We start from the raw sequence: 25,277 nt of genomic DNA on the forward strand, positions 1-25,277 counted from the left end.
GAATCACGAGGTTGCCATTTTATTTTTATGAAATTCCGTAATTAGAAAAAAACTAATTTTTTAGGCATTGTGTTGATTCGAAAGATTCTACCACCGGACGCAAATAATTCTTCTGCGATGGATTCAGGTATGCTTCCGCTTTTATTTATCGTTAGTTTAGTATGAGATTATATGTTTAGTTTTACAGATTTACGAATTTGAAAAGAATTTTTTTATTCCAACACGCTTGCCATAAATCAACTCTCTCATTTTACCAAGTCTTGTATGAGTAAGTTGTTTGGATTGACATTATATAGACAAATTGTAACATTATTCCTTTCATGATTGGTGAATTGATTAGCATTAAGGTTATGTATATTTCCTATAGTTGGGTTAAAACACCATTCCCTTACTTGAGGATGTTAGTTATATGTTAGTTGTGTTGCTGGTAAAAAATTCTTCTTCATCTTGAGCACGAGCAGGTGAAAAATATTTTTTAGTTATTGCCTCTACACTTTAATGGGCTCCAGAATTTTCATTTATTGTATGTCATATGATAAAAGAGTATTTAGATTCTATTATCCAATCATTATTATAATTAACTAATACATTGTTCAGTACAAGTGTTTCCTCTTTTTCAGGCTCACTTATGGAGGAGACTACAAGCTCATAAAAGTTGATATGCAACAGTTTGTGTTTAAGCTTCAGGTGATTTGTTCGAGTAAAAGTGCAGGAAAATGTGTCATTTTTCGTAAATAGTATTATTTTTTTTTCTATTTATTTCATATTCAAATATATTTTTTTCAAACTGAAAAAAAAATAAAATAAAATAGTACAGGCAACAATTTCGTGCCCCCGTCATTCTGGGGAGAAGTTTTGAGCGGTGGCTTGAGCGCCGCAATCCGAAAGGTGAAGGCATTATGCAAATTAAAATGGAGTCAGCTCCTCTCCATCTCTGCAACGTCAATAACCCATCTGCCGTAGTCAACCGCTCATATTCTCTTCTCCACTCCATAGCTATAACCGGAATAATCTATTACAGATTCTCCTCCCTTCATAATCCCATCTCCATACCACACCTCCTCGTTTTCGCATCACAGCTCTTGCTCTCTCTCCTCTGGCTACTAAACCAGGCCTATCTATGGAGACCTGTTTCCCGCACAACTTTCCCGGAAAATTTCCAGGAAAACAACAAGAACCTACCGGCTATCGGCGTGCTGGTATGCACGGCAGATCCCGAGAGAGAGCCACCAGTTGAGGTGATGAACACTGTGCTGTCGGCTATGGCATTGGATTACCCACCGCACAAATTGTCTGTTTATCTCTCGGATGATTGGGGCTCTGCGGTTACTCTGCATGGTACGAGACAGGCTTGGTTATTTGCGTGGTCTTGGTTTCCAGTTGCAACGATGATCATGGCGTTGGTGATGATGACGATGTTGATCTTCAAAGAACTCAACAGTTTGAAGGAAGAAATAGATAACGTCAAGGTTTGCTTGTTTCAGTGATTAATATTTAATGTGATTTCTTTCTAGTTCATCCATCAAGGTTAATCAATTTATTTATTTTAGATTTTATTTTTTAAATTAATAACATATGGAAATAACAATTTTTAAAACATTTCAGCATCAAATTAATAACATATGTAAAGATTATCGTAAAAGTTTAATATCATGTTTGACCTACTCTTTTATTACAATTTTTTTTTATTTTAAAAATATTTTTGTAACTAAACATTTAAAATATAAATTTAAAATCTCAAAATTATCCTCACTCAAAATATAGAATTGCACACATTCCCCATATATATCTTAAAACCTTTCTTTTTCAAACTAACTTCTCACCTCCTCTGTCTTCCCCTGCCCATGCGATTCAGTGTCAATCTCAAACTACAGTCAATGGTTTCATCATCAACTAACCGGATGGGCCGATTCTATCAAAGCCGAAACTTGATATTTGACTCTGCTGCAATGACATTCGATGTTGTGGATAGATAATGATTTCTCAGACTAACCGTGCACGCGAGCAACCTCATCGATATGCCACCAACAGCCTCAAATCACTAGCCCCCAATTCTTGGCCTCCATTCCACAAACATAGATGCACATAGGTGTTGAGGAGTTTGTGAGTAGAGAGAAAGAGTGATACGAAGGGAGATAAGATGGAGAGATAGTAATAAAGGCAGAAAGAGAGAGGATAGATGAAGATAGAGAGAAAGAACCAGAAGAGACCCATGCTGATTTTTTTTAAATAATTTTTTAACTTAATAGCTTTAGTAATTTTTTTAAAAAAATAAAAATTTTGAGATTATTTTGTAATAGAAAATACTCTAAAAATTTAATTTATTCTAAATGTTTAAGAATTTAAACAATAATTTATAAATTTTATTTCACAACTACAATTTTTTTCTATAAGAGCTTTAAAAATTTTAAAAACAACAAAAAATTTGATTTTTGCTTTAAAAAATATACGTAAGTCTTCCTACTAAAATCATCAATAAATAGTAAAAAATATTTATTTTTATCAAATGAGAGTGGATTGACTGGCCCACACACATCGACGTGCATGCGTAAATTGAAGTAACTTGGTTGCTCTTCTAGTATCTTCTTTTGGGAAATTCCTTCTTGAATGCTTTTCAAGTAGACATGTTTCACATAATTGATTAGGATAGTTGATTAATGGCATCCATTTCACCATTTTTTCTTCTCCCATCGCCTTGAGTGCACCAAAGTTCAAATGGCCAAATTTCATATGTCAGCACCATGCTTTATCTTCCAAACTAGTCTTCAAACATCTTGTTCAGTAATTTTGAGATTCAAGATAAACATTCTATTTTTTGACATATGCATATTAACAATCAAATTAACACTTTGATCTCCAAGACAAAGACAATAATCTTTCATTTGAATTTCGTATCTATTTTTAAGAAGTTGACCCAAACTTAAAATATTACTTTTTAATTTTGGCACATAGTAAACATTAGTAATAAATACATGTCCATCATTTTTGAAGATATTAAAATTGTACATTTCCCTTGAATTTGAATTTTTGAAGAGTCTCCAAAAGAAACATTGCCATTAATCTTTTCATCAAGCTCCACAAATTTTTTTTTATTGCCCCACATGTGACTGCTTGCTCCATTATCCAAGTACCATGAACTATGGGTATCACTATCTCCCTCTTTACATGCTAGCAATAAAGTTGTTTCTTCCTCATCTTGTTTATCTTTAACAAACTTGGCTTGTTCCTCATTCTCATTTGAAGTGTTAAGACATTCCCAAGCATAATGTCCATATCTGTAGCGATTGTAACATTCAATATTTAATTTGTTAGAATTTCTATAATTACCTCTTCTCTTCCTCTTCCTCGGCCTCTATTTGACAGTTGACTTTTGTATTCATTATTGACATCATCTTGAGTTTCATTTCTTTTAAATGTTTGACCATGATCACGTCCTCTACCTTTTCCTCGTCCTCTTTACTTTCCACCATCATTCAAAGAGGTCTTTGATTTGAGAACTTATTTCAGAGGCTCTTATTATTTTCTCTTTATTTTGTCTTCATGAGCTTGTAGAGATCCCTCTAATTGCTCAAATGTCAAAGTGTCTAGGTCATTTGATTCTTTAATGGCACAAGACACATAGTCGAGTTTTGGTGGCAATGATCGAAGAATTTTCTGCACCACATGAACATCTTTTATCATCTCACCATATCTCCTCATTTGGCTTATTATAGACTTTATCTTTGAGCAAAAATCTAAAATGGATTCAACATCCTTTATTTGCAAAGCTTCAAACTCGCTTCGTAAAGTTTGAAGTCGCACCTTCTTTGCCTTGTCAACTCCTTGGAAGGAATTCTTCAAAATCTCCCCAGCTTACTTTCCATTGGTAGCATCAACCATCTTTAGAAATATAGATTCATCCAAACCTTGATGGATGAGTGCAAGGGCTTGTTGATTCTTTTTCTTTATTTTTGCAAAAAATATTATTCTTATTTTAAGCTAAGGATTCTTCATCTTTGGGTGGAGTAAAGTTATTTTCTATAATATCCTACACATCTTATGAGCCAAGTATGATTTTCATACGAAAACACTAACTCTCATAGTTTTTTTTATAAGACGAGGAAATTGAAAAGAAAATAGATTATTACTAGCTATCTCTCTAGAATTTTCACAAGAAATTAAGTTTTGATACCACTTTGTTGGAGATAGGAGGAAGAGATTAGAGAGACTAATGAGAATACTTAAGTTTTTTTATTGTGGTTCTTATAAAAAAGTTTTAAGTACATGACTATTTATAAACATTATTACAAATATTAGAATTAATTATAACCACCAATAAACATAATAAATCTAATTTGTAACATATAACTACTAACAAACCAAAGAATATATAGATTTTAATTTATGAATTTCAATGACTAACAAACTAATTAATTATATTATAATTTATAAATTAATTCTTAACAAATAAAGTATAAGTGAAAATTATATATATTATATTATATTATATTATGATCAAACTTGAAATTTTATGGTAGGTGATGCCCGAGGAATCTGATAAAGCAGCAGATAGTATTAAGGAAGTTGAGATGCCGCTTCTTGTTTATGTTTCTTGCGAGAAGAGACCAACTCACTCACACCATTTCAAAGCTGGTGCACTTAACGTTCTCGTACTTCTCTCTCTCATTTTCTCTCCACCTCAATCACCTTCTTCCTTATCCCTTTTTATTAAGATTGTTTTTTTTTGCAGCTAAGAGTTTCTGGCGTCATAAGCAACTCGCCATACATATTGGTGTTAGACTGCGACATGTATTGTAATGATCCCAAATCTGCATTACGAGCAATGTGCTTCCACCTTGATCCAAATCTCTCTTCCTCCTTAACCTTTGTTAAGCTCCCCCAAAAATTTCATAACATCAGTGCAAATGATATTTATGACAGCCAATTGAGAAACATATTTGTGGTATAATATATATATATATATATATGTACATTAAATTATCATGCATATAATGATTCATGGTTTAACCCAAGTTTTGGTATTACCTTTAAAGGTACGATGGCCTGACATGGATGGACTTCAAGGACCTATGTTGTCTGGTACTAGATTTTATATGAAGAGAGAAGCTCTATATGCTGATATCTCACAGATAGGTTTAATATATTGATTAATAATATTAGCTAATTATTAGTGTGAACCAAACTTCTTTCAGCAAACTAATTTGGAATTATTTTAATTTTTTTCTGCTCTGTCTCATGTTTCTTCATTAACAATGTAACACCCAACATTTGTTTTTATTTCTATTTTTATTTTTTAAAATATAGTTATTTATTTATTTAATTTAATTTAATGAAAAAGGGTAAAAATTTGTTAAGAATTAAATTGAAAATAATTTTGAAAAAAAAGAGTGAAAATTTGGGTTCTGGGAGTATTTTTGAAAGAAAAATCGAAAATCGGGGGTCAAAACGTAATTTAAAAAATTGCTCTACGTTAGACGTCCGGTCAACAGCCCAGACCAACCAGGATGCGCCAAGTGGCAGAGGCGTTGATGTGGGAGGCCACGCGGGGGGAGCCACGTGGGCGATCCGCGTGCGCGCGATCGAACGGCTAAGGTCCGTTCCCACGCGCACGGACGACCCGGATTGAATCGCGATGAACGGTCCAGATTCACTCCCTATTTAATTACGATCGGACGATTTAGATCAAAAGCGATGGATGACCCAGATCAAAAGCGGATGGATATAAATAACTCCATCCGCACCCAAACCCTAACCCTAGCCGCCAGAACCCCTCCCCGGAGAAGACAACCCAGCCGCCAAGGAGCCGGCCGCCGCCACCCGCCGCCACACCGGAACCTTTTCCGACCACTAAAAAAGGTAAAAGTTTTCCATTTTGCACGAAATTCAATTTTAAACCCACCCATGGCCAAATTGGAGTGAAAGAACCGGCTAATTGACCAAAAAACGCCGCCGAAGCCTGGCGGCGTTGCCGCGGGAAATTTCACAAACCGCCTTCGATGAGGCCATTCCCAATTCCTGTTTCATGTAATTTTTTGACCGTTGTGATCACTGTTTTCCTCTCTACAGGTTGACCGAAGCGAAACACCCAACCGCAACGTGAGCCGGAGGAGCCGCCGCACCGGAGAGTCCTACTGTCGGTGAGTTTCAGTTTTTTATATTTTTTTAACCCACCGAGGCCCTTTAGCATGTGTGCTCGGAGGAATCAGTGTAAAATCGACTGAATTCGACCGAAAACGGGCAACCTGAAGCGGACCACTGCCGGAGCACGACGGAGCAGCTGTGCCGGATTTTTGAAATTGGCTGAGTAGGCCATGAGACTGATTTTTTTGGGTTATTTGGGATATTTGTAGGTACCGTAAGCGCGTTTCAGTTCCTGAAGAAAAATACAGGGAATCTAGGGATCGCCCGTAGACGTAGTAAACCATTTAGCTTTTCTGCGTCAAATCAAGTAAGGACCCCTCACCCTATTTCTTATCAAAGAATTGAAGGTTGAATAAATAATAATACAATATTTTATATAAATTAAATAGATGTGTATAATTAATTACGGATTGCTAATGAAGCTCGAACTAGACATTATTCTCTGTTGATTGATTTTGCAGTCTAAAAGTATGATGATTTTTGGTTTATCTATTTTATGGTTTAAATGCATGTATTATTGTCTTACTTGACCATTATTTGATTTTGGGATCTAAGATATGATTGCATTACCGGATGCATGTTTATTTGTTTGTGTAATTATGTTTGATTTGGTAACGGAAACTAAGGAAAAACAGGAAAAGGGTGTGATCTAATAAACAGATAAGATGACAGCCTCACTAGATATCCTAGGAGATGGTGGATGGATCGAGTTCATGGGGAGCCCTACTATGAACGTTGTCTCATACTGGACGGAGTATGGAGACTTGATCATTTGGTGCTCATATCGGACGGGGTATGGGGATGACCCGCTTCACCCTCATATTGGACGGGGTATTGAAGTTTAATATCTTTGGCGCTTATACCGACGGGGTATGGGGATGACTCTGTAATTAAGATTGTTAAAGGAAATGGTTCATGTATAGCAGAGACACTCCTATAGATTCCCATGGATACTAGTAGACTGGTGAAACGAGAGGCGATTATGATTTAGTTATTGTTAATGAATGTGAATTTATGATATGTTCTATGTTGCTGATCGTGTATGAAATTGTGATATGTATGATATTATTGCTTCTATAATTTATTTTCATAAATTTTCCAATGGTATGTGATGGGTAAATGATTTTATTTTTAATAAATGTATTAGTTTAAATTTAGTGCTCAATTAGTTGTTTTTATTTTCTACCAACATTTGTTTCTGTACCGGTAGTATAGTGTAGCTCATCCTTTATTTAACCATTTCAGATTAAGAGGATCTGGTTCCCGAGCCTGATCCGCAAGAAGATTGCGAGTAGATGCTAGATACTTATATTTTTCTTTACTTTTCTCATTTCTCGTGTTTCTTTCAGAGAATTCATTTCGTGATGTTAGTGATCTTATAAATTAATTGTAATCCAGATTATGATCTTGTTCAATTGAGACAATCTTTTGGTCAATCAAATGCATTTATCAACTCGCTTCGCTGCATAAATCAATCTAGTAATGATCAATCAATATCTATACAAGAATCCCAGTTTGTAGCCTCCTGCACATACGAGGGACACACACAATGGAATAAACAGGTAAGCTTGCTAGTTTCATGTTATTGAAATATATAGTATATTAAATTTACATTGTATATATTTACACCATCACAATATGGTTCAAGTATTTCTTTTTCCCTGCTAAAATGAAGGTGTGTTTCTTTTATAACTTGGTTGTTGAAGATTACTTAACCAAGTTTATTTTACACTACAAAGGGTGGAAATCCATCTTCTGTAATCCAGAGAGGGCAGCATTCTTGGGTAGCTCTACCACATATTTGAATGACACATTGGTTCAAGGCACAAGATGGAATTCTGGGCTAGTTGAAGTGACTCTCTCAAAGTTCTGTCCTCTCATCTATGGCCTATCAAAAATGTCTATACTTCAGACCATGTGCTATGCATACTTGTCACTCAAGCCTTTTTATTCTTTATCCTTATGGTGCCTGGCCACAGTGCCCCAACTATGTCTTTTGAATGCCATTGCAGTGTATCCCAAAGTAAGGACACCATATAAAACCTATATATGTGTGTGTGTGTATATATATATGTTACTAAACGTATTCGCAACCTCTAATTGTGTGTTCTTATATTCTGGATTAGGTTTGGGACTTCTGGGTATCAGTGTTTGCATTTATTTTCATGGGTTCTTTGTTGAAACATTTAGAGGAGGTTGTCTCTAGCAAAGGCACCACACAAACATGGTGGAATGAACAGAAGATTTGAATGATAAAGTCAATTACGGCATGCACGTTTGGATTATTAGACGGAGTTTTGAAGTGTTTGAGCATAAAGGAAGCAAGTTTTGTGCCAACAAATAAAGTTGCAGACGAGGAATAAGTGAGTTTATACTAAAAGAGTAAATTCAATTTTCAAGTATCAAGTCGATTACTTGCTCCAGTTGTCCTACTAATGATATTGAACTTGATCACTTTGTGGAGGAATTGTAGAGTTATTGTGGAAAGAAGAAGGCATGAAACGTTGGGTCAAGTTTTGATCTCATTTTACATATTGGTGGTGAATTACCCAGTCATTGAAGGTTCGGTGATAAAGAAGTATAGGGGTCGTATACCACCTTCTGTTATTATATTTCTTTTCTACTTTCTCTCATTTTCTTAGCCTTAGCTTCAGTAGCTTTCAGGTTTTCAACTATCCACATTCTATCAACATTGTAGATAAACATGTAATGGAATAAATATAAAATAATTGCTCCTACTTTATTTATGTTCTAATAGTTTAAGTCCATACTTGAATCATATTGATCTTATGGATGGAAATTTTCTCCATTTAATGCATTGTTGTAATGATCTAAATTTAGAATCTGGGTATATTGTCCTTCGGCATATACCTTTGAGCCTCTTATCCTGCAAGCAATCAAGTGCATTTCGATAAGTAAGAATCACTTGTTTCAAGATATGGCTTGTTATATTTTCCTCTAATTTTTCAAATTCACTCCATCAAGTGTTCTTATTTTCATATTCTTTATTTTATTTCTTTTTTGTTCTCGGTTAAAATCAAAATGTAGTCATTTTCATCGAAATAGAAGAAATCAGATAAAAAACAGAAGTGCCTTTACTACGACAGAAATTAAAATAAAGTTGAGATAAAATATATATATATATATTTATATATAAAGAGATCGGGTGCAGATGATTGTTAATGAAGCAGGTAAAAGAGGAAAAAACGAGGTGAATTTAACTAAAATGAAGTAATTAGATTATCAAATAAATTGAAAGAGATTAATGAAGTAATCATAGTAGAGTGATAAGCCTTAAAGGTCTTTGAGTTTTAGTAGAGAGACACATATTTCATGGACAATGCGATGTTAATCTCTTTTTGGTGTTTACTTTTGATTTTACTTTCTCCAATAATCTTATTAATATATATAATTATAATAATATAAAGATGTTATAATTTATTAAAGTTCATGACTACAAGATCTGTGAATTATTTAAAATAAGACACTTTTTTAATATTAATCTTATTAATACTCACAATATCCATATGAATATTTAAAATCTTAAAAAATATAAGAAAAAAAATATTTACTCTGCAATTTCTATGAGTTATTAATATGTGAAATTCTTTCACAAAAAAAAAGAGAGACTTGACTATATAAAGAAGAATGAGAGACTCGACTATTGTTAAATGAAACAAAATAAAGAACTACTGAAGAAAAAAATGAAAAATTAAATTTGAAATTAGAGTTAAAATTTTAATTTAGAAAAGAAAAGAAAATTCGAAATTGGAGTAGAAACCCCAATTTAAAAGGGAAATAGGACATAAGTTTAAAATTCCAATATGTTAAAAATAAAAATTTGGATGAATTTATATATATATATATAATTTTATTAGTCTATATTAATTATTTTAAATATACACATCATTAAAAAAAAAGTTTAATACCCTTAGTTCAAATGGTTAAAAATAATGGATTTACTATGTTATAGAAAAGAATAAATTCTTAATGAATTTATAGTAACAGATAAATAATACAATGGATATTTATTTGTTTTAAAAAAATATATTTCTAATTAGTTTCTATAAATTTAGATAATATATAACTAAGTTACCCGACATATAAAATTTTCTTCTATATATTTGGTATCCATAGCCATCAAGCCAATTGCCATTCACATGCATCCTCTTACGATCTCTCGATATATCACCGACTACATAATACTATCTTCCCCTCCCAAAGCTCACAAGAAAACCGCCTAGATCCCCACTTTTCTTTTTCTCTCTGTCTTCAATTCTCAACCTTATCTCCCCTAATCCATCGTCTCCAAAAATCAAGAATTGCATTCATGGCTCATCAGGAACTAGAAGACCCGAAGAAGATTCAATACCCACTCGACCCAAATGCATACAAGATCCTCCATGAAATTGGCGTGGGCGTCAGTGCCAAGGTTTACAAAGCCATTTGCTTGCCATTGGACTCAACTGTGGTTGCCATCAAGGCCATTGATCTTGATCGATCTCGAGCTGATCTCGACAACATTCGACGTGAAACCAAGACCATGTCCCTTCTCTCCCACCCCAATATCCTCAGTGCTCTCTGTTGTTTCACCGTTGATCGCCATCTTTGGGTTGTCATGCCCTTCATGTCCTCCGGTTCCCTCCAGTCCATTATTTCTTCTTCCTTCCCCGACGGTCTATCAGAGCAATGCATCGCAGTAGTCCTGAAAGAAGCCCTTAACGCGTTGAGTTATTTCCACAACCAGGGCTGCCTACACAGAGACATCAAGGCCGGTAACATTCTTGTGGACGGAAATGGGTCCGTCAAGCTCGCTGATTTCGGCGTCTCCGCCTCAATTTACGAGTCGGACTCTTCGTCCTCAGCCTTGTCGTCTTCGTCCATGGTATTCACTGATGTGACCGGGACGCCTTACTGGATGGCGCCTGAAGTTATACACTCGCACACTGGATACAGTTTCAAGGCGGACATTTGGTCTTTTGGCATAACAGCACTGGAATTAGCTCATGGACGACCTCCTCTGTCTCATTTGCCTCCTTCAAAGTCTTTGATCATCAACATAACCAAGCGGTTTCCTTTCTCGGATTACGCAAGGAGCAAGACTGACAAGAAGTTCTCAAAGGCTTTCAAGAGCATAGTGGCCTCGTGTCTTAATCAAGATCCCGCCAAGAGACCCACCGCAGATAAGCTCTTGAAGCATTCTTTCTTCAAGAACTGCAGAGGCGCAGATTTCCTAGTAAGAAACTTGCTGAGTGGATTGCCTAGCGTAGAAGAACGGTTCAAAGAGATTAAGGCCTTGTACAAAATTGGTGATCACCCAGAAGATGAGGGCGATTCACTGAGTCCAATCATCAAAGAAAGAAGAATTAGTGGTTGGAACTTCGATGAAGAAGGGTTCGAGCTCGACCCAGTATTTCCAACAGAGTCAAGGGACGATGACGTAGTGAAAAAGGTTCGTTTTGGGGGCGAGACAATCATCCAAGAAATGATTGAGGGAAGTGAGACGGTGGATGATTGGAAAGAGCCAGAAGGGATTTTATCAAGAGGTGTTGAGGTTGAGGAGGAAGGACGAAGCGAAAGAGAAATTAGTGGGAGTGAGGTTGGTGAGACTGAATTACGCACTGGTGTGGATGGAGAACTAATGGTGAGGCGTTTGACGGGACTGATAACAAGTTTGGAGGAGCAGAGACAGATGGTAGGAAGCATGATTGGAATGTTTGGGGGCGAAGTTATGAGCAGAGAGGAACAGCTTATGCAAGTAATTGAGAAGCTGAAGACGGAATTAGAGTTTGAGAGGGAGAGAAACTTTGCTTTGGAGATGGAACTAGAATTTCTCAAGATTCAGACGTCTGCTACAGCAAATGCATCAACCAGTAGTACTTGAACTTTGTTTTCCTTTTTCCTTTTCTAATTCAGTATGTGGATCATTGATGAAGAACAAGACTTCTAGTGGATCATCCGAAGGACAAAGAGATCATTTGAGTTGAGTGGATCGACAAGACTTCGATTACGTAGGAGTATATCAGATTAGAGATTCTCATTTTCATTTTTTCCATTTTCGGTGCTCTTCTATTCTAGTTGTTTTTAGCTGTGTGCGCATTTGGTGGGCCACTTTTGTGAACAATTGTGTTATGATTGGGCTTAAAATTGAGAGACCAGATTAAGAAGTTAACCATGGGCCACCTAGCTTTGTTCTTGGTCAGAAGCATGGGCCATTAGTTAGGCTTCTGGACTGAACCAGCTACTAAATAATCCCCCATCCGACCCAATATTTATAAAACTATTATTTTACTTTGAGTTATGTTTTCTTTCTTTTTTTTTTTTTTTTTAAGATTGACTTTATTGAGATAAATGGGAAAAAAAAATTACTGAGACAGCAAAAACTAATTCTGTGAATAATAAAACAACTTCTTCCATAAAGTTACCTGTAAATTCACATGCAGTTCAATTACAAAAGAATAAAATTTTATTAAAAAATTATAAAAATTAAGAGAATATGAAATTTCAGGTTCAGTTGATAATAATTTAGTTTTATGGGAGAATGTATAATTAAATTTATAACCATTGTAAAAATTAAGAATAAACCATTAATTTTACTAAATGGATTCTGTGACAACCCGTATGCTCGAGATTAGTTGTCATCTCATCTTTTATTCTTATTTTCTTGGAATTTATTGTAAAACATTTTTATTCCAAAGTTGTATCTCATCTATGAATAAACTATTTCTTTTTCTCTACATGTTACTTCATCATACTACAGTCGTCTCCACTTTAGTATGGAATGCTCTGCATAAACCAACAAACAAAAAAATTTATATAGCATATTAAAAATAACATCCTAGAATCTGTAATGCTGCCTATCCTTATGTTTAGTGCCGTTACTCATATCCCCACAGTAGACCCATACGAAATCTGCATATCTACCCAGGAGTTTCCTGCACTCCGCAAATAAATCGCGATCAGACGGTCTTGATTAAAACTTGATGGACGGTTGAGATTAAAAAGGGAAGGGTATAAATAACCCCACCCACACCCCACCACAAACCCTAGCCGCCAGCCTCGCCAGAGAAGAAGAACCAGACGCCGGAGGAGCTGGCCACCGCCACCCGCCGCCACCTGCCGCTGCACCGGAGCATTTTTCGACCGCCAATTGAGGTAAATTTTCTCCCTCTGGCTCGTTTTTCGATACTAAATCCGCCTATAGTCAAACCAGAGCCAACCACTGGCCAATCGACCGGAAAACACTGCCGAAGTCCAGCGGCGCCGCCGCGACTTCTCTCTATTTTTTCCTCCAATGAGGCCCTTCTCGGTCTCCGTTCGATGCAATTTTTATACCACTGTGATCACCGTCCTTTTCTCTACAGGTTGACTGGAGCAAAACATCAAAACGCTGCGCCGGAGAAGCCGCCGCACCCGAGAGTACCGCCGCCGGTAAGTCTCGGTTTTTTGTAATTTTTTGGCCCACCGAGGGCCCTAGGGTTGTTTTATCGCAGGGACCAATGCAAGTTTGGCCGAATTTGACCGAAAACGGCCAACCCAAGGCGGATCACCACCGCAGGCGGCGGCGCCGTCGCCGGAGCACGGCGAAGCCGCCGTGCCGGAATTCCAATATTGGCCAAAAGAGGCCCTAGGTCTGATTTGGAATTTTTTGGGACACGTGTAGGTACCGGTAATGCGTTTCAGTTTTTCGGAGAAAATTTAGGGAATTTAGGGACAACCTATAGATGCACTGTAGAGCCGATTTCAGACCCCAAAACAAGTAAGGATCTCTCACCCTACCTCCTATCACAACATTAAAACTTAATAAATAATTAAACGGTATTTTATGACTTTATAGATATGTATAATTGATTGAGGTTGCCAATGGAGCCCGAATATGATACATTGTTGGTCAGTTGTTTTTTGATCTATTTTTCAGTATTAAATGCAATATGATATTTGATGTATTTATTTTATGGTCTCGTATGCATGAATCATGATTTTTTTTATTATGGTTTGTATTATGGTGAACCCGATACTGTATTGTTTTGTTTGGTGTCAATTACTGATTTACATGTTTGTGTATGATTGAATGATTGAGACCAAGGAAAATGGCAAAAAAGTTATATGAATTGATAAATGGATAATGTGGACAGCCTGACTAGATATCCTGGGAGATGGTGGACGGACCGGGTCCGTAGGGAACCCTACCAGGAACGTGGTCTCTCATACCGGACGGGGTATGGAGACCTTATGTGTTTTGGTGCCCATATCGGACGGGGTATGGGGACGACCCGTTTCACCCTCATACCGGACGGGGTATGGGGACGGCCTTGGAATCAGGTTATTAATGTTAATGGTTCACGTGTTGCGGGGACCCCCTATGCATCCCTATGGATACTAGTAGGCTGGTAAAAGAGGAAATTTATTGTCTGATTATTGAAGTGCAAAAGTATGATATGTGTTCTGTTACAAAGTCGATATGATTTTATGATGGTTATGATGTTATTGTTTTCATATGTTATTTTTACGAATCTCACCGAGGTAAGTGGACAGTAAAGGTTTTTATGTTAATAAATGAGTTTGTTATAAATTATGCTCCATTGGTTGTTTTTGTTTTCTACCGACCTTTACTCTTGTGACAGTGAGATAGTGTGATGTCTTTACTGGGCTAGTGTAGTTCATTCCTTATTTAACCATTTCAGATCAGGAAGACGGGGTTCCCGAGCCCATTCCGCAGGAAGACGGTGAGTTAGACGCCTAAAGACTTTATAGTTCTATTTATAGTTTTTGTTTCGAGTATCTTTTTTAATTAGCTTATTCTTTTATGTTTTGAGTACGTTTTTTGTTATTGTGTAAGGGATGTTAATCAAATTTTTTTATTACACTTCCGCATTTAAAATTTTTAATACATACATCTTCATTTAAATTTCAGAGCCGTTACAGATTCGACTCTATAAAGAAAAATGAGAGATTTAATGAAAAAGTATAGAAGAAGAAGAAAATGAAAGAACAAATTTGAAATTGGAGTTAAAACCCTAATTTAAAAGAGAAATATGACATGAACTTAAAATACCAGTAGGCTGAAAATAAAAATTTGAATGGAACTAAAATATAAAAAAAAAATTTATTAGTTTATAGTAATGAACTTAAATAGATAGGTAATAAAAAATTGAATGAATTTAATTCAAATGGGTAAAACATAATGGACTTATTAGGTTAAAGAAAAGAATGGATTCTTAATGAATTTATAATAACAAATAATAGTATAGTATTTATTTATTTATTTAGTTTAAATATATATTATTAATTAATTTTCCTACATTTAGATAAAATTATATTTATTGGGCGCTTGTAGTTGTGACATTTTTTATAAAGATTTTTTTCAATCTCTTTTTTTTTTTTTAAAAAAAAAAAATTAATTAAATGAAAGATGGATGATGAACTTTTCGATAATGGACTGAATATATAGATAAATAACAAACAAATATATATATATATTTATTTATATTACTAATTCACCCTGCGCATAAAGCTTTCTTCTATATAAATAATATATAACTAATTTTAATTGAATATATAATATATAACTAATTTGGCAGCCGTAGCCAATAAAGCCAATTGCCATTAACGGTCTTTCTATACATCACCGACTATATAATACTATCTTCCCCTCCCAACGCTCAAGAAAAAAAACCGCCTAGATCCCCACTTTTCTTTTTCTCTCTTCGTCTTCAATCTCCTCTAACCCACCTTCTCTGAAAGATCAAGAATTGCAGATATTGCTCATCGAGAAGTAGAAGAGCGCAAGAAGTCTGAATACCCACTAGCCAAATGCTTGCCATTGGACTCAACTGTGCTTGCCGTCAAGGCCATTGATCTCGATCGATCTCGAGCTGATCTCGACGACATTCCACGTGAAACCAGGACCATGTCCCTTCTCTCGCACCCCAATATCCTTAGTGCTCTCTGTTCTTTCACCGTTGATCGCCATCTTTGGGTTGTCATGCCCTTCATGTCCTCTGGTTCGCTCCACTCCATCATTTCATCTTCCTTCCCGGACGGTCTACCGGAGAAATGCATTGCAATAGTCCTGAAAGAAACCCTTAACGCATTGCGTCATTTGCACAACCAAGGCGACCTGCACAGAGACATCAAGGCCGGTAACATTCTTGTGGACGCAAATGGGTCCGTCAAGCTCGCTGGTTTCAGCGTCTCCGCTTCAATTTACGAGTCGGGCACTTCGTCCTTGGTCTTGCCTTCTTCGTCCATGGTATTCACTGATGTGGCCGGGATGCCATACTGGATTGCGCCTGAGGTTATACAAACTGGATACAGTTTCAAGGCTGACATTTGGTCTTTTGGCATAACGGCTCTGGAATTAGCTCATGGACGACCTCCTCTGTCTTCACAGTCTTTGCCCGTCAACATAAACAAGCGGTTTCCTTTCTGGGATCAAGCAAGGAACGCGACAGACAAGAAGTTCTCGAATGCTTTCAAGAAAATGGTGGCTTCGTGTCTTGATCAAGATCCCGAAAAGAGACCCACTGCAGATAAGCTCTTGAAGCATTCTTTCTTCAAGAACTGCAGAGGCGCAGGTTTTCTCGTGTGCAACTTGCTGAGTAAATTGCCTAGCGTCGAAGAACGGTTCCAAGAAATGAAGGCCATGTACCGAATTGGTGATTACCGAGAAGACGAGGACGATTCACTGAGTCCATCCATCAACGAAAGAAGAATAATTGGGTGGAATTTTAATAAAAAAGGGTTGGAGCTCGACCCAGTATTCGCAAAAGAGTCAAGGGACGATGAGGATTTCGTCCAAGAAAGGACTGAGGGAAGTGAGCCGGTGGATGATTTGAAGGTGCCGGAAAATATTGAGATTGAGGAGGAAGGAAGAAGCGAGAGAGCAGTTAGTGGGACTGAATTACGCATCGGTGTTAATAAAGAAATACTGATGAGGGGTTTAACGGGACTGATGGCAAGTTTGGAGGATCAGAGACAAATGTTAGAAAGCATGATAGGAAGCAGAATCAGAGAGGAACAGCTTACGCATCTACTTAATGTACTTTCCTCTCGATTAGAGAGGTTGAAGATTGAATTGGAGTTTGAGAAGGAAACAACCTTTACTTTGGAGATGGAAAAGGAATTTCTCGAGATTCAGATGTCTGCTACTGCAAATGAATCAACCAGTAGTACTTGAAACTTTTGTTTTTTCTTCGACAATCAAAATTAGTTTTTTCTTTTTCTAGTTCAGGATGTCGATCTTGGTTGATTACACAAGATTTGGAATAAGACTTTTGATTACAGAGGACTATATCAAATCAGAGATTACACAAAATTTTCGGAGCTCTTGTTTTCTAGTTGCCTTTTTTGAACAATTGTGATTGGGCTTAAAATTGAAGTTTAACAATGGGCCATCTAGTTTTGATATTGGTCAAAAGCCATGGGCTTCTTGACTTATTGAGATTATTATTTCACTCTTGAGTTACGTTTTTTATTTTAAAGATTGACTTTATTGAGATAAATTACCCAAAACAAAAAAATAAAAATAAAAAACAAACAAACAAACAAACTGAGACAACAAATAGTTATTCTGTTAGCAACAAAATAACTACTTTCATAAATTCAGTTAGGAAAGAATGAAATTTTATTAAATTAAGATAATATGAAATTTCAAGTTCATTTGGTAATAATTTAGTTTTATAGGAGACCGTATAATTATAGTTTAAATCCTATAAGATAAAATACTATACGAATTAGTGAGAAGAATATAAATATATTTCATTAACCTATGTTATTTCCTAGAGACTATATTATTTATCTTCCACAAACATAATTTTTTGTTAATTTCAAAATTTCAAGAATAAAATTGTCATAACTATAATTTAATATAATTACATATTATACATTTCAACAATTTTTTTTTTTTTTAAAATATACAAATTAATCTTTAGAAAAATCAGGATCATGAGCTGAGGCTCAGACTTAGTATTGGCTTTCAGAGCTTTTAGGTTTTGAGTGAAATAAAGAGAACTGCTCATACTTTATATATGTTCTAATAATTTAAGTTCATATTTGAACTATATTTGTAATAATTAGGTTCGAAATTTAGTCTGAAATTAATTTTTTAAAAAAATATATATATAAAAATATAATTTTTAAATTTTTATTTAATGTAAAATTAGAAAAAAATAGATAGATGATAAAATTGAAAATAATTTTGAAAAAAATGGATAAAAATTTGGGGTCAAAGGGTATTTTTGAAAGAAAAATTAGAAATTAGATGTCAAAACACAATTAAAGAAAAAATGCACTATGTAGGACTGCCTAGTCAGTAACCTCGACGAACTGGAGCACGCCGCGTGGCAAGGTACGCTGACTCAATGCCACGCAGGAGAGCACACTGGCAATTCATGTACCCACGATCGGATGGTCCGGATGCATTCCCGTGCATGTGGATGGTCTTGATCCGTTCCCTCCTCAGGTGCGATCAGACGGTCGCGATTAAACGCGATGAACGACCCAGATTCGTTTCATCATTACACGCGATCGTACGGTCGAGATCAAATCGCGATGAACAGTTCAGATTCATTTCATCTTTAAACGCGATCAGACGGTCGAGATCAAATATGATGAATGATCCAGATTTAAGGGAGACGAGTATAAATATCTCACTTCACACCGAACATAAACCCTAGCCGTCAGCCTCCCGCCAGAAAAGGAGAACCAGTTGCCGAAGAATGGAGCCGACCATCGCCGGAGCACGGCGGTGCCACCGTGCCGGAATTTCGAAATTGGCTGAAAAATATTTTTAACGCCGATTTTGAGTTTTTTAGGGTATTTTTAGGTACGTTAAGCGTGTTTTTATCTCCGCAGAAAAATTCAAAAAATCTGGGGACTGCCAGTAGGTGCAGTAAAAAGTTCACTATTTCGAACACCGATTCGGGTAAGAATCCATCACCTTATTTTCTGTTATAGAATTGATGTCTAATTATCAATAATACGGTATTTTGTATAATTTAGAAAATTTCGAGAATTAATTACAGGTAATTTATGAAGTCAGAACCAGTTATTTATTATTATTGTCCAGTTTAACCGATTGTTTGATTTTACAGCTTTCAATGCATGATAATATACTGGAATTAATAAAATGATTCAGTTGTGTTTTCTTGATGCGTGTATTATTTGTCTTGCGTTGATTAACGGTTAAATTGTAAAACTGAAAATTAAATATAAATAAAAAATTGATTGATTAAGTGAATAAATGAATATTAGCCTTACTGGATATCTTGATAGATGGTGGATGAACTGGGTACATAGGGAACCCTATCGTGAATATTGCCCTATACCAGACGGAGTATCGAAGATTGGTATTTTTAGCACTCATATCGAACGGGGTATAGGGATAGCTTGTTTCACCCTCATACTAGACGGGGTATTGAGGGATGGTATTTTGGACGCTTATACTCGACAGGGTATGGGACGACCGGTTGGTTGATAAAGTTGAATGTTGGTTCACACATAGTGAGACACCCCTTTAGACCTCTATGGATACCAGTAGGTAAATAAAAAGAAAAAATTATTATTTTTACTTACTTGAATATGAGATTATGATGTTGTTGTGCTATTGTCTTTATAGGTTGGTTTTGAAAATCTTGCAACGGTAAATATATAATAAATGATTTTACTTATGATAAATGAATTTACTTAAATTAAGAGCTCCATTAGTTGTTTTTTATTATTTTTACCAACCTTCATTTTCTGTATCGGTGAGTAGTGTGATATTCTTATTGAGTTAGTGTAGCTCACCCCTTCATTAACTATTTTAGATCAAGATGACCAAGACTCATATCCCGATCACTAAGAAGGTTGTAAATAGTTCACCACCTGCACTCCTTCAAAAGCTAGTGAAGGTCGTCTTAGGATGCTCAATTATTTATTTTTTGTTTATTTTTTTGATTTTCGTTTGTTCTTTTAGGAGACATTACCGTAACCCTATTGGACATTCTAAATTATTATGTAAAGAATGTAAACCCTAAACTCTATTATTTCACTTCCGCATTCAATTCATGTCTTTATCTCATTTTCAGTTTCGGGCCGTTATAATATTGATATAGTTATGAATGAAATTTTTCTCTATTTAATTGCCTTATTGTACTCATATGAATTTAGAATATAGGCATATTGTCCTTTAGTACATACTTGAGCCTTAGATCTTGCAAGCTATCAAGTGTATTTCGTGTAATATCCAGACCCGAAATTTGATCGGGGATCAATTTTCATGTGATAAAAGTAATTAACAATATTATTTTAATTTAATTTTATTAAATTATTTGAGAAAAAATAGGTTAAGGACGTATTTAAAAGTAATCTTAGGAAAAATAGGTAAAACTTTGCGTTCGAATGATGTTTTTGAAAGAAAAATTGAAAATTGAGGGTTAAAATGAGAAAACAAATTCGGCCACATGGGATGGCCCAGTCAGCAGCACCAATAAACTGGAACACACCGCATGGAAAAACACACTGACATCGGCACCACCAAGGAGGCCACGCGGGCGATCCACGTGCCCAGCAATCTGACGACTCAAGTTTTATTATGTGCACGTAAACGACTTAGATTCGTTCCCTCTTTAGGCATGATTGGATACACGAGATCAATCACGATGAACGGTCTAGATTTGTCCATGCAATTGACCTAAATAGACAACGATTGGACGACTCTTTCTTTTCCACCCATGTTGACGCGAATGGACGACCCAGATCGGTGCGGGATGAGTATAAAAATATCGCATCGCATGAGAACTCTAACCCCAGCCGCCCTACCCTCGCCGGAGAAGAAAGACCAACTGTCGGAGAAAGAGACCAACCTCTAGCTGCCGCCGCACCAGAGCTACCGCCGACTACCAAAAAGGTAAAATTCTCTCATACCCACAAAGAATTCGATTCCGAGTCCTCTCATGGCCATATCGGAGTAAAAGGGGTGATGAGTGAGCTAAAAATCGTAGGTAAAACCCGGTAGAGCTGCCGCAGCCAAAACCTTAAAATCTCTCCGATGAGTCTCTTCCCATTTTCCGTTTCATGCAATTTTTCGACCATTGTATTCATTGTTCTTTTCTGTGTAGGTTAGCTGAAGAAGAAACCCTAGCCGCGAAGGAGAACCGGCGGAGCCGCTGCACCTGGAGATGCCCCTGCCACTAGGTTCATTTTTTTGTGATTTCTGGTTAACTAAGGCCCCTTAACTAGTTTTTTTGTAAGAGTACATGCAAAACCGGCTAAAACTAGCCAGGTTGAGGCAAACTACCGCCGTTGGCAGTGGAGTCAGCGTCGGAGCACGGCAATGCCGCTGTGCTGGAACCTTACAATTTGCCAAAAAGAGGTTTTCGACACTGATTTGGGGTTTTAAGATACTTTTAGTTATGTGACGAGTATTTTGGATTCTATAAAAAAATTCAGGAAACTCGAGACTCGTTAAGAGGTCTAGTAGACAGCGGGACATCTCGAAACACCGATCCAAATAATGATCTCTCACCCTATTCCATATTATGACAAATGAAGGCTTAATAATTGATAACTGTGTGTTTGGTAAAAAGTAAAAAAATTCTAATAATAATTATAGGTCACTAGTGGAGCCGAAAAACTGGTGTATAATTGTCTTAAGCTCGTCTATGTAGCTATTTATTTTTCTGTACTGCCTAAAATTGTTTATTGTTTTACTATATGATTTAAATTATTACATTTAATTACTTTTTTGTTATTGATTGCCTGATTCTAATTTTTATCTAATTGATTGAGTTAAAAATACAGACCCTAAGTATGTTTCTTGGTCATTAAGGTATGAAGTTATATTATTTAGTTGATAAATTCGAATATTTGGTTCACGCGTAGAGGGATATCTCTATAGACCCCCAAGGGCACCAGTAAGCAGGAAAAAAAGGAAAATTGTCGTTTCTTTGTCACTTGTGCGTGAGATTGAAAAGTTGTATGGATATTGGTTTTCATAAGTTGATTTTTGAAAAATTCGTAATGGTAAGTATGAAATGTTTTCTTAAGGGAGAAGAGTTGTAATACCTGGACCTGAAATTTAACTTGGGATCAATTTTTGTATGATCAAAATAATTAATAATATTATTTTAATTTAATTTTATTAAATTATTTGAGAAAAATTATGTTGAGGAGGTAATTGAAAGTAATTTTGGAAAAAGTGGTAAAAATTTGAGTTTGTATGGTATTTTTGAAAGAAAAATTAAAAATACGGGGTCAAAATACACAAAAAAAAAATTCAGCTATGTGGGACGATCCAGTCAACAATTTCGACGAAGCAGAACATGCCATATGACAAAACACGCTGACATTGGTGCCATATCTCAAGTTCGATCTCGTGCGCGTGAACACTTAGATTCGTTCCCTCCTTAGGTGCGATTGGATGGACGAGATCAACTGCGATGTATGGTCCAGATTTACCAGCGCAATCGGCCTAAATAGGCAACTATCGGACGACTTTCCTTACTCCACGTCAAGCGAATAGATGGTCCAGATCGATGCGGGATGAGTATAAAAATATCGTGTCGCATGGGATCCTAACCCCATCAACCTTGCCTTCACCATATAAGAAGGGCCAGCTGCTAGAGAAGGAGATCGACCCCCAGCCGCCGCTGCACTAGAGCCACTGCTGACTAGTGAAAAATGTAAAATTCTCTCATACCTGCTCGAAATTTGATTCTGAGTCTCTCCATGACATATCGGATAAAAAAGGACGGTGGGTTAGCCAAAAATCACGGGCAAAGCATGGCAGAGTCGCGACGGCTGAAACTGTAAAACTCCTCCGATGAGCCCCTTCTCGTTTCCCGTTTTACATAATTTTTTGACTATTGTGTTCACTATTCTTTTATGTGCAGGTTAGTTAAATAAGAAACCCTAGCTGCGAAGGAGAATTGGCGGAGCCGCTGCACCCAAAGACTCCCCCGGCGGTAGGTTTGGTTTTTTTTTGTAATTTTTGGCTAACCAAAGCCCCCTAACATATTTTTCTACAGGGGTATGTGTAAAATTGGCCAAAATTGGATAAGTTGAGGTGAACTGCTATCGTGGGCAGCGTAGCCAGCGCCGGAGCACGGTAGGCTACTGTACCGGAACCTTAAAATTGACCAAAAAGGATTTTCGACACCGATTTGGGGATTTTAGGATATTTTTAATTTTTTGACGAGTATTTTGGATTTTCACAGAAAAATTCAGGAAACTCGAGACCCATTAGGACGCGTAATAGACAGCATAACATCTCGAAACACTGATACAAGTAAGGATTCCTCACCTTATTCCCTGTTACGATAAATGAAGACTTAATAGTTGATAGTTGTGTGTTTTGTAAAATTTAAAAAAACCCTAATAATAATTACAGGTCACTAGTTTTGCTGAAAAATTGGTTAGTGTACGATTGTTTTAAGCTCCTCTATGTGGCTATTTATTTTTCTGTACTGGCTAAATCGCTTATTATTTCGCCGTATGATTTAAATGATCATATTTAATTATTTTCTCGTTATTGATTGCCTGAATGTAATTCTTCTCTGATTGACTAAGTTGAAATAAAGGCCCTAAGTACGTTTCTTGATTATTAAGGTATGAAATTATATTTTTTGCGTAAATACCGTTTAAGTAATATGTGAACATGATATGAGAGGTTGGTATGCGTTTGGTATTCGTTTTATTGATGGAGATCTTTATGTGAAAGGCTTACTGGGTATCCTAAGAAAGGGCAAATGAGCCCAGTATATAGGGAACCCTACCGTGAACATTATCTCAGTTGGACGAGACCAGAAAGACCAGTACCGGAAGAGTTTAGGGGATATGATTTACCCTCATACCGGACGAGGTATCGAGGTGATTGAATGTTTGGTGCTCATTATCGGACAGGGCATGGGGATGACCGGTTAATTGATAAATTTGGATATTTGTTTCACACGTAGCGGACATCCCTACGGACCCCTAGGGGCACTATTATGCAGAAAAGAAAGAAAAATTATTGTTTCTTGTTTACTTGTGCATGAAATTGAAAAGTTGTATAGATATTGGTTTTCATAGGTTGATTTTTGAAAAACTCGTAACGGTAAGTATGAAATAAACAGTTTTTTTCATGATAATTGAATTTACTTAAATTAAAGGGTACATTAGTTTTTTTATAATTTTTACCAACCTTTGTTTTCTGTGTCAGTGACTAGCGTGATATTCTTACTGGGTTAGTGTAGCTCACTTTTCTATTAACAATTTCAGATCAAGAGAACCAAGATCAAGATCTCGATCAACAAGAAGGTTGTGAGTAGTTTACCTCCCGGACCCCTTCAAGGGCTAGTGGAGGTTAATCTTTAGGACATTTATCTATTTGTTTTAAATTATTTATTTGCTCTTTTTTATGAGTCATTGTAGTTGTGATATTCTCGTAATTCTATTGGGCATTTTAATTTATTTTGTAAGGAATGTAAACCCTAATATTATTATTCGCTTCCGTATTTAAATTATAAATTCACTTCATTTAAGTTTCGGACCTTTACATTTCGACAAACAAAAATCTTATATTCCAAGACATGATTTATTATATTTTCCTCTAATTTTTCAAATTCATTCCATTAAGTGATTCCATTTTCATATTTTTCCTTTTATATTTTCTTTGATTCTCAATTAAAATTAAAACATAATCTTTTTTACTTAAATGGAAGAAACAAGAAAAAGAGCAAAAATATCTTTGCAACAACTTAAACTTGATTGAAGCTGAGAAAATAAAAAGAAACAAAAATAGAGGGAATTTGATTCAAAAGTAGTAATCATATTATTAAATAGATTGAAGGAGATTAATGAATTAATCATAGCAGAGGGGGTAGAAATGAGGACCGACCCAAGGATAGAGGGGGAAGTCTCAAAGGCCTCTAGGTTTTAGCAGAGAGATATGGATTTCAATGGACAATGCAAAGTTCATTTTTTTTGGTGTTTACCTCAAATCCTACATTTTCGAAGAACCTAAATTAATATATATATATAATTATTATAAGTAATTACAATATAATTTATCAAAGTTCATTGCACTATAAGATATGTGGATTGTTTGAAATAGGTGTAGAATTATCATTTTAACGTTAACCTTATTGATACTCATAATATATATATATATATAT

The 25,277-nt window shown here is 35.9% G+C and overlaps 1 protein-coding gene and 2 pseudogenes across 1 annotated transcript; all 3 read left to right on the top strand.

Annotated features, from left to right (window-relative positions):
* Nucleotides 1–911: 911 nt before the first annotated feature.
* On the top strand, nucleotides 912–8,783 carry LOC110815844 (quillaic acid 3-O-glycosyltransferase CSL1-like). The gene is given in 7 exon segments (XM_022043800.2): nucleotides 912–1,469; nucleotides 4,518–4,649; nucleotides 4,730–4,942; nucleotides 5,034–5,133; nucleotides 7,540–7,703; nucleotides 7,817–8,164; nucleotides 8,268–8,783. Coding segments are annotated over 7 exon segments (2,031 nt in total).
* Nucleotides 8,784–10,271: 1,488 nt separating this feature from the next.
* On the top strand, nucleotides 10,272–12,438 carry LOC110815878 (serine/threonine-protein kinase BLUS1 pseudogene; annotated as a pseudogene).
* Nucleotides 12,439–15,868: 3,430 nt separating this feature from the next.
* LOC110815843 (serine/threonine-protein kinase BLUS1 pseudogene) lies at nucleotides 15,869–17,499 on the top strand (annotated as a pseudogene).
* Nucleotides 17,500–25,277: the final 7,778 nt, after the last annotated feature.

Source organism: Carica papaya, chromosome 3 (assembly GCF_054855325.1).
Source record: "Carica papaya isolate Zhongbai chromosome 3, ASM5485532v1, whole genome shotgun sequence".
Lineage (NCBI taxonomy): Eukaryota > Viridiplantae > Streptophyta > Magnoliopsida > Brassicales > Caricaceae > Carica > Carica papaya.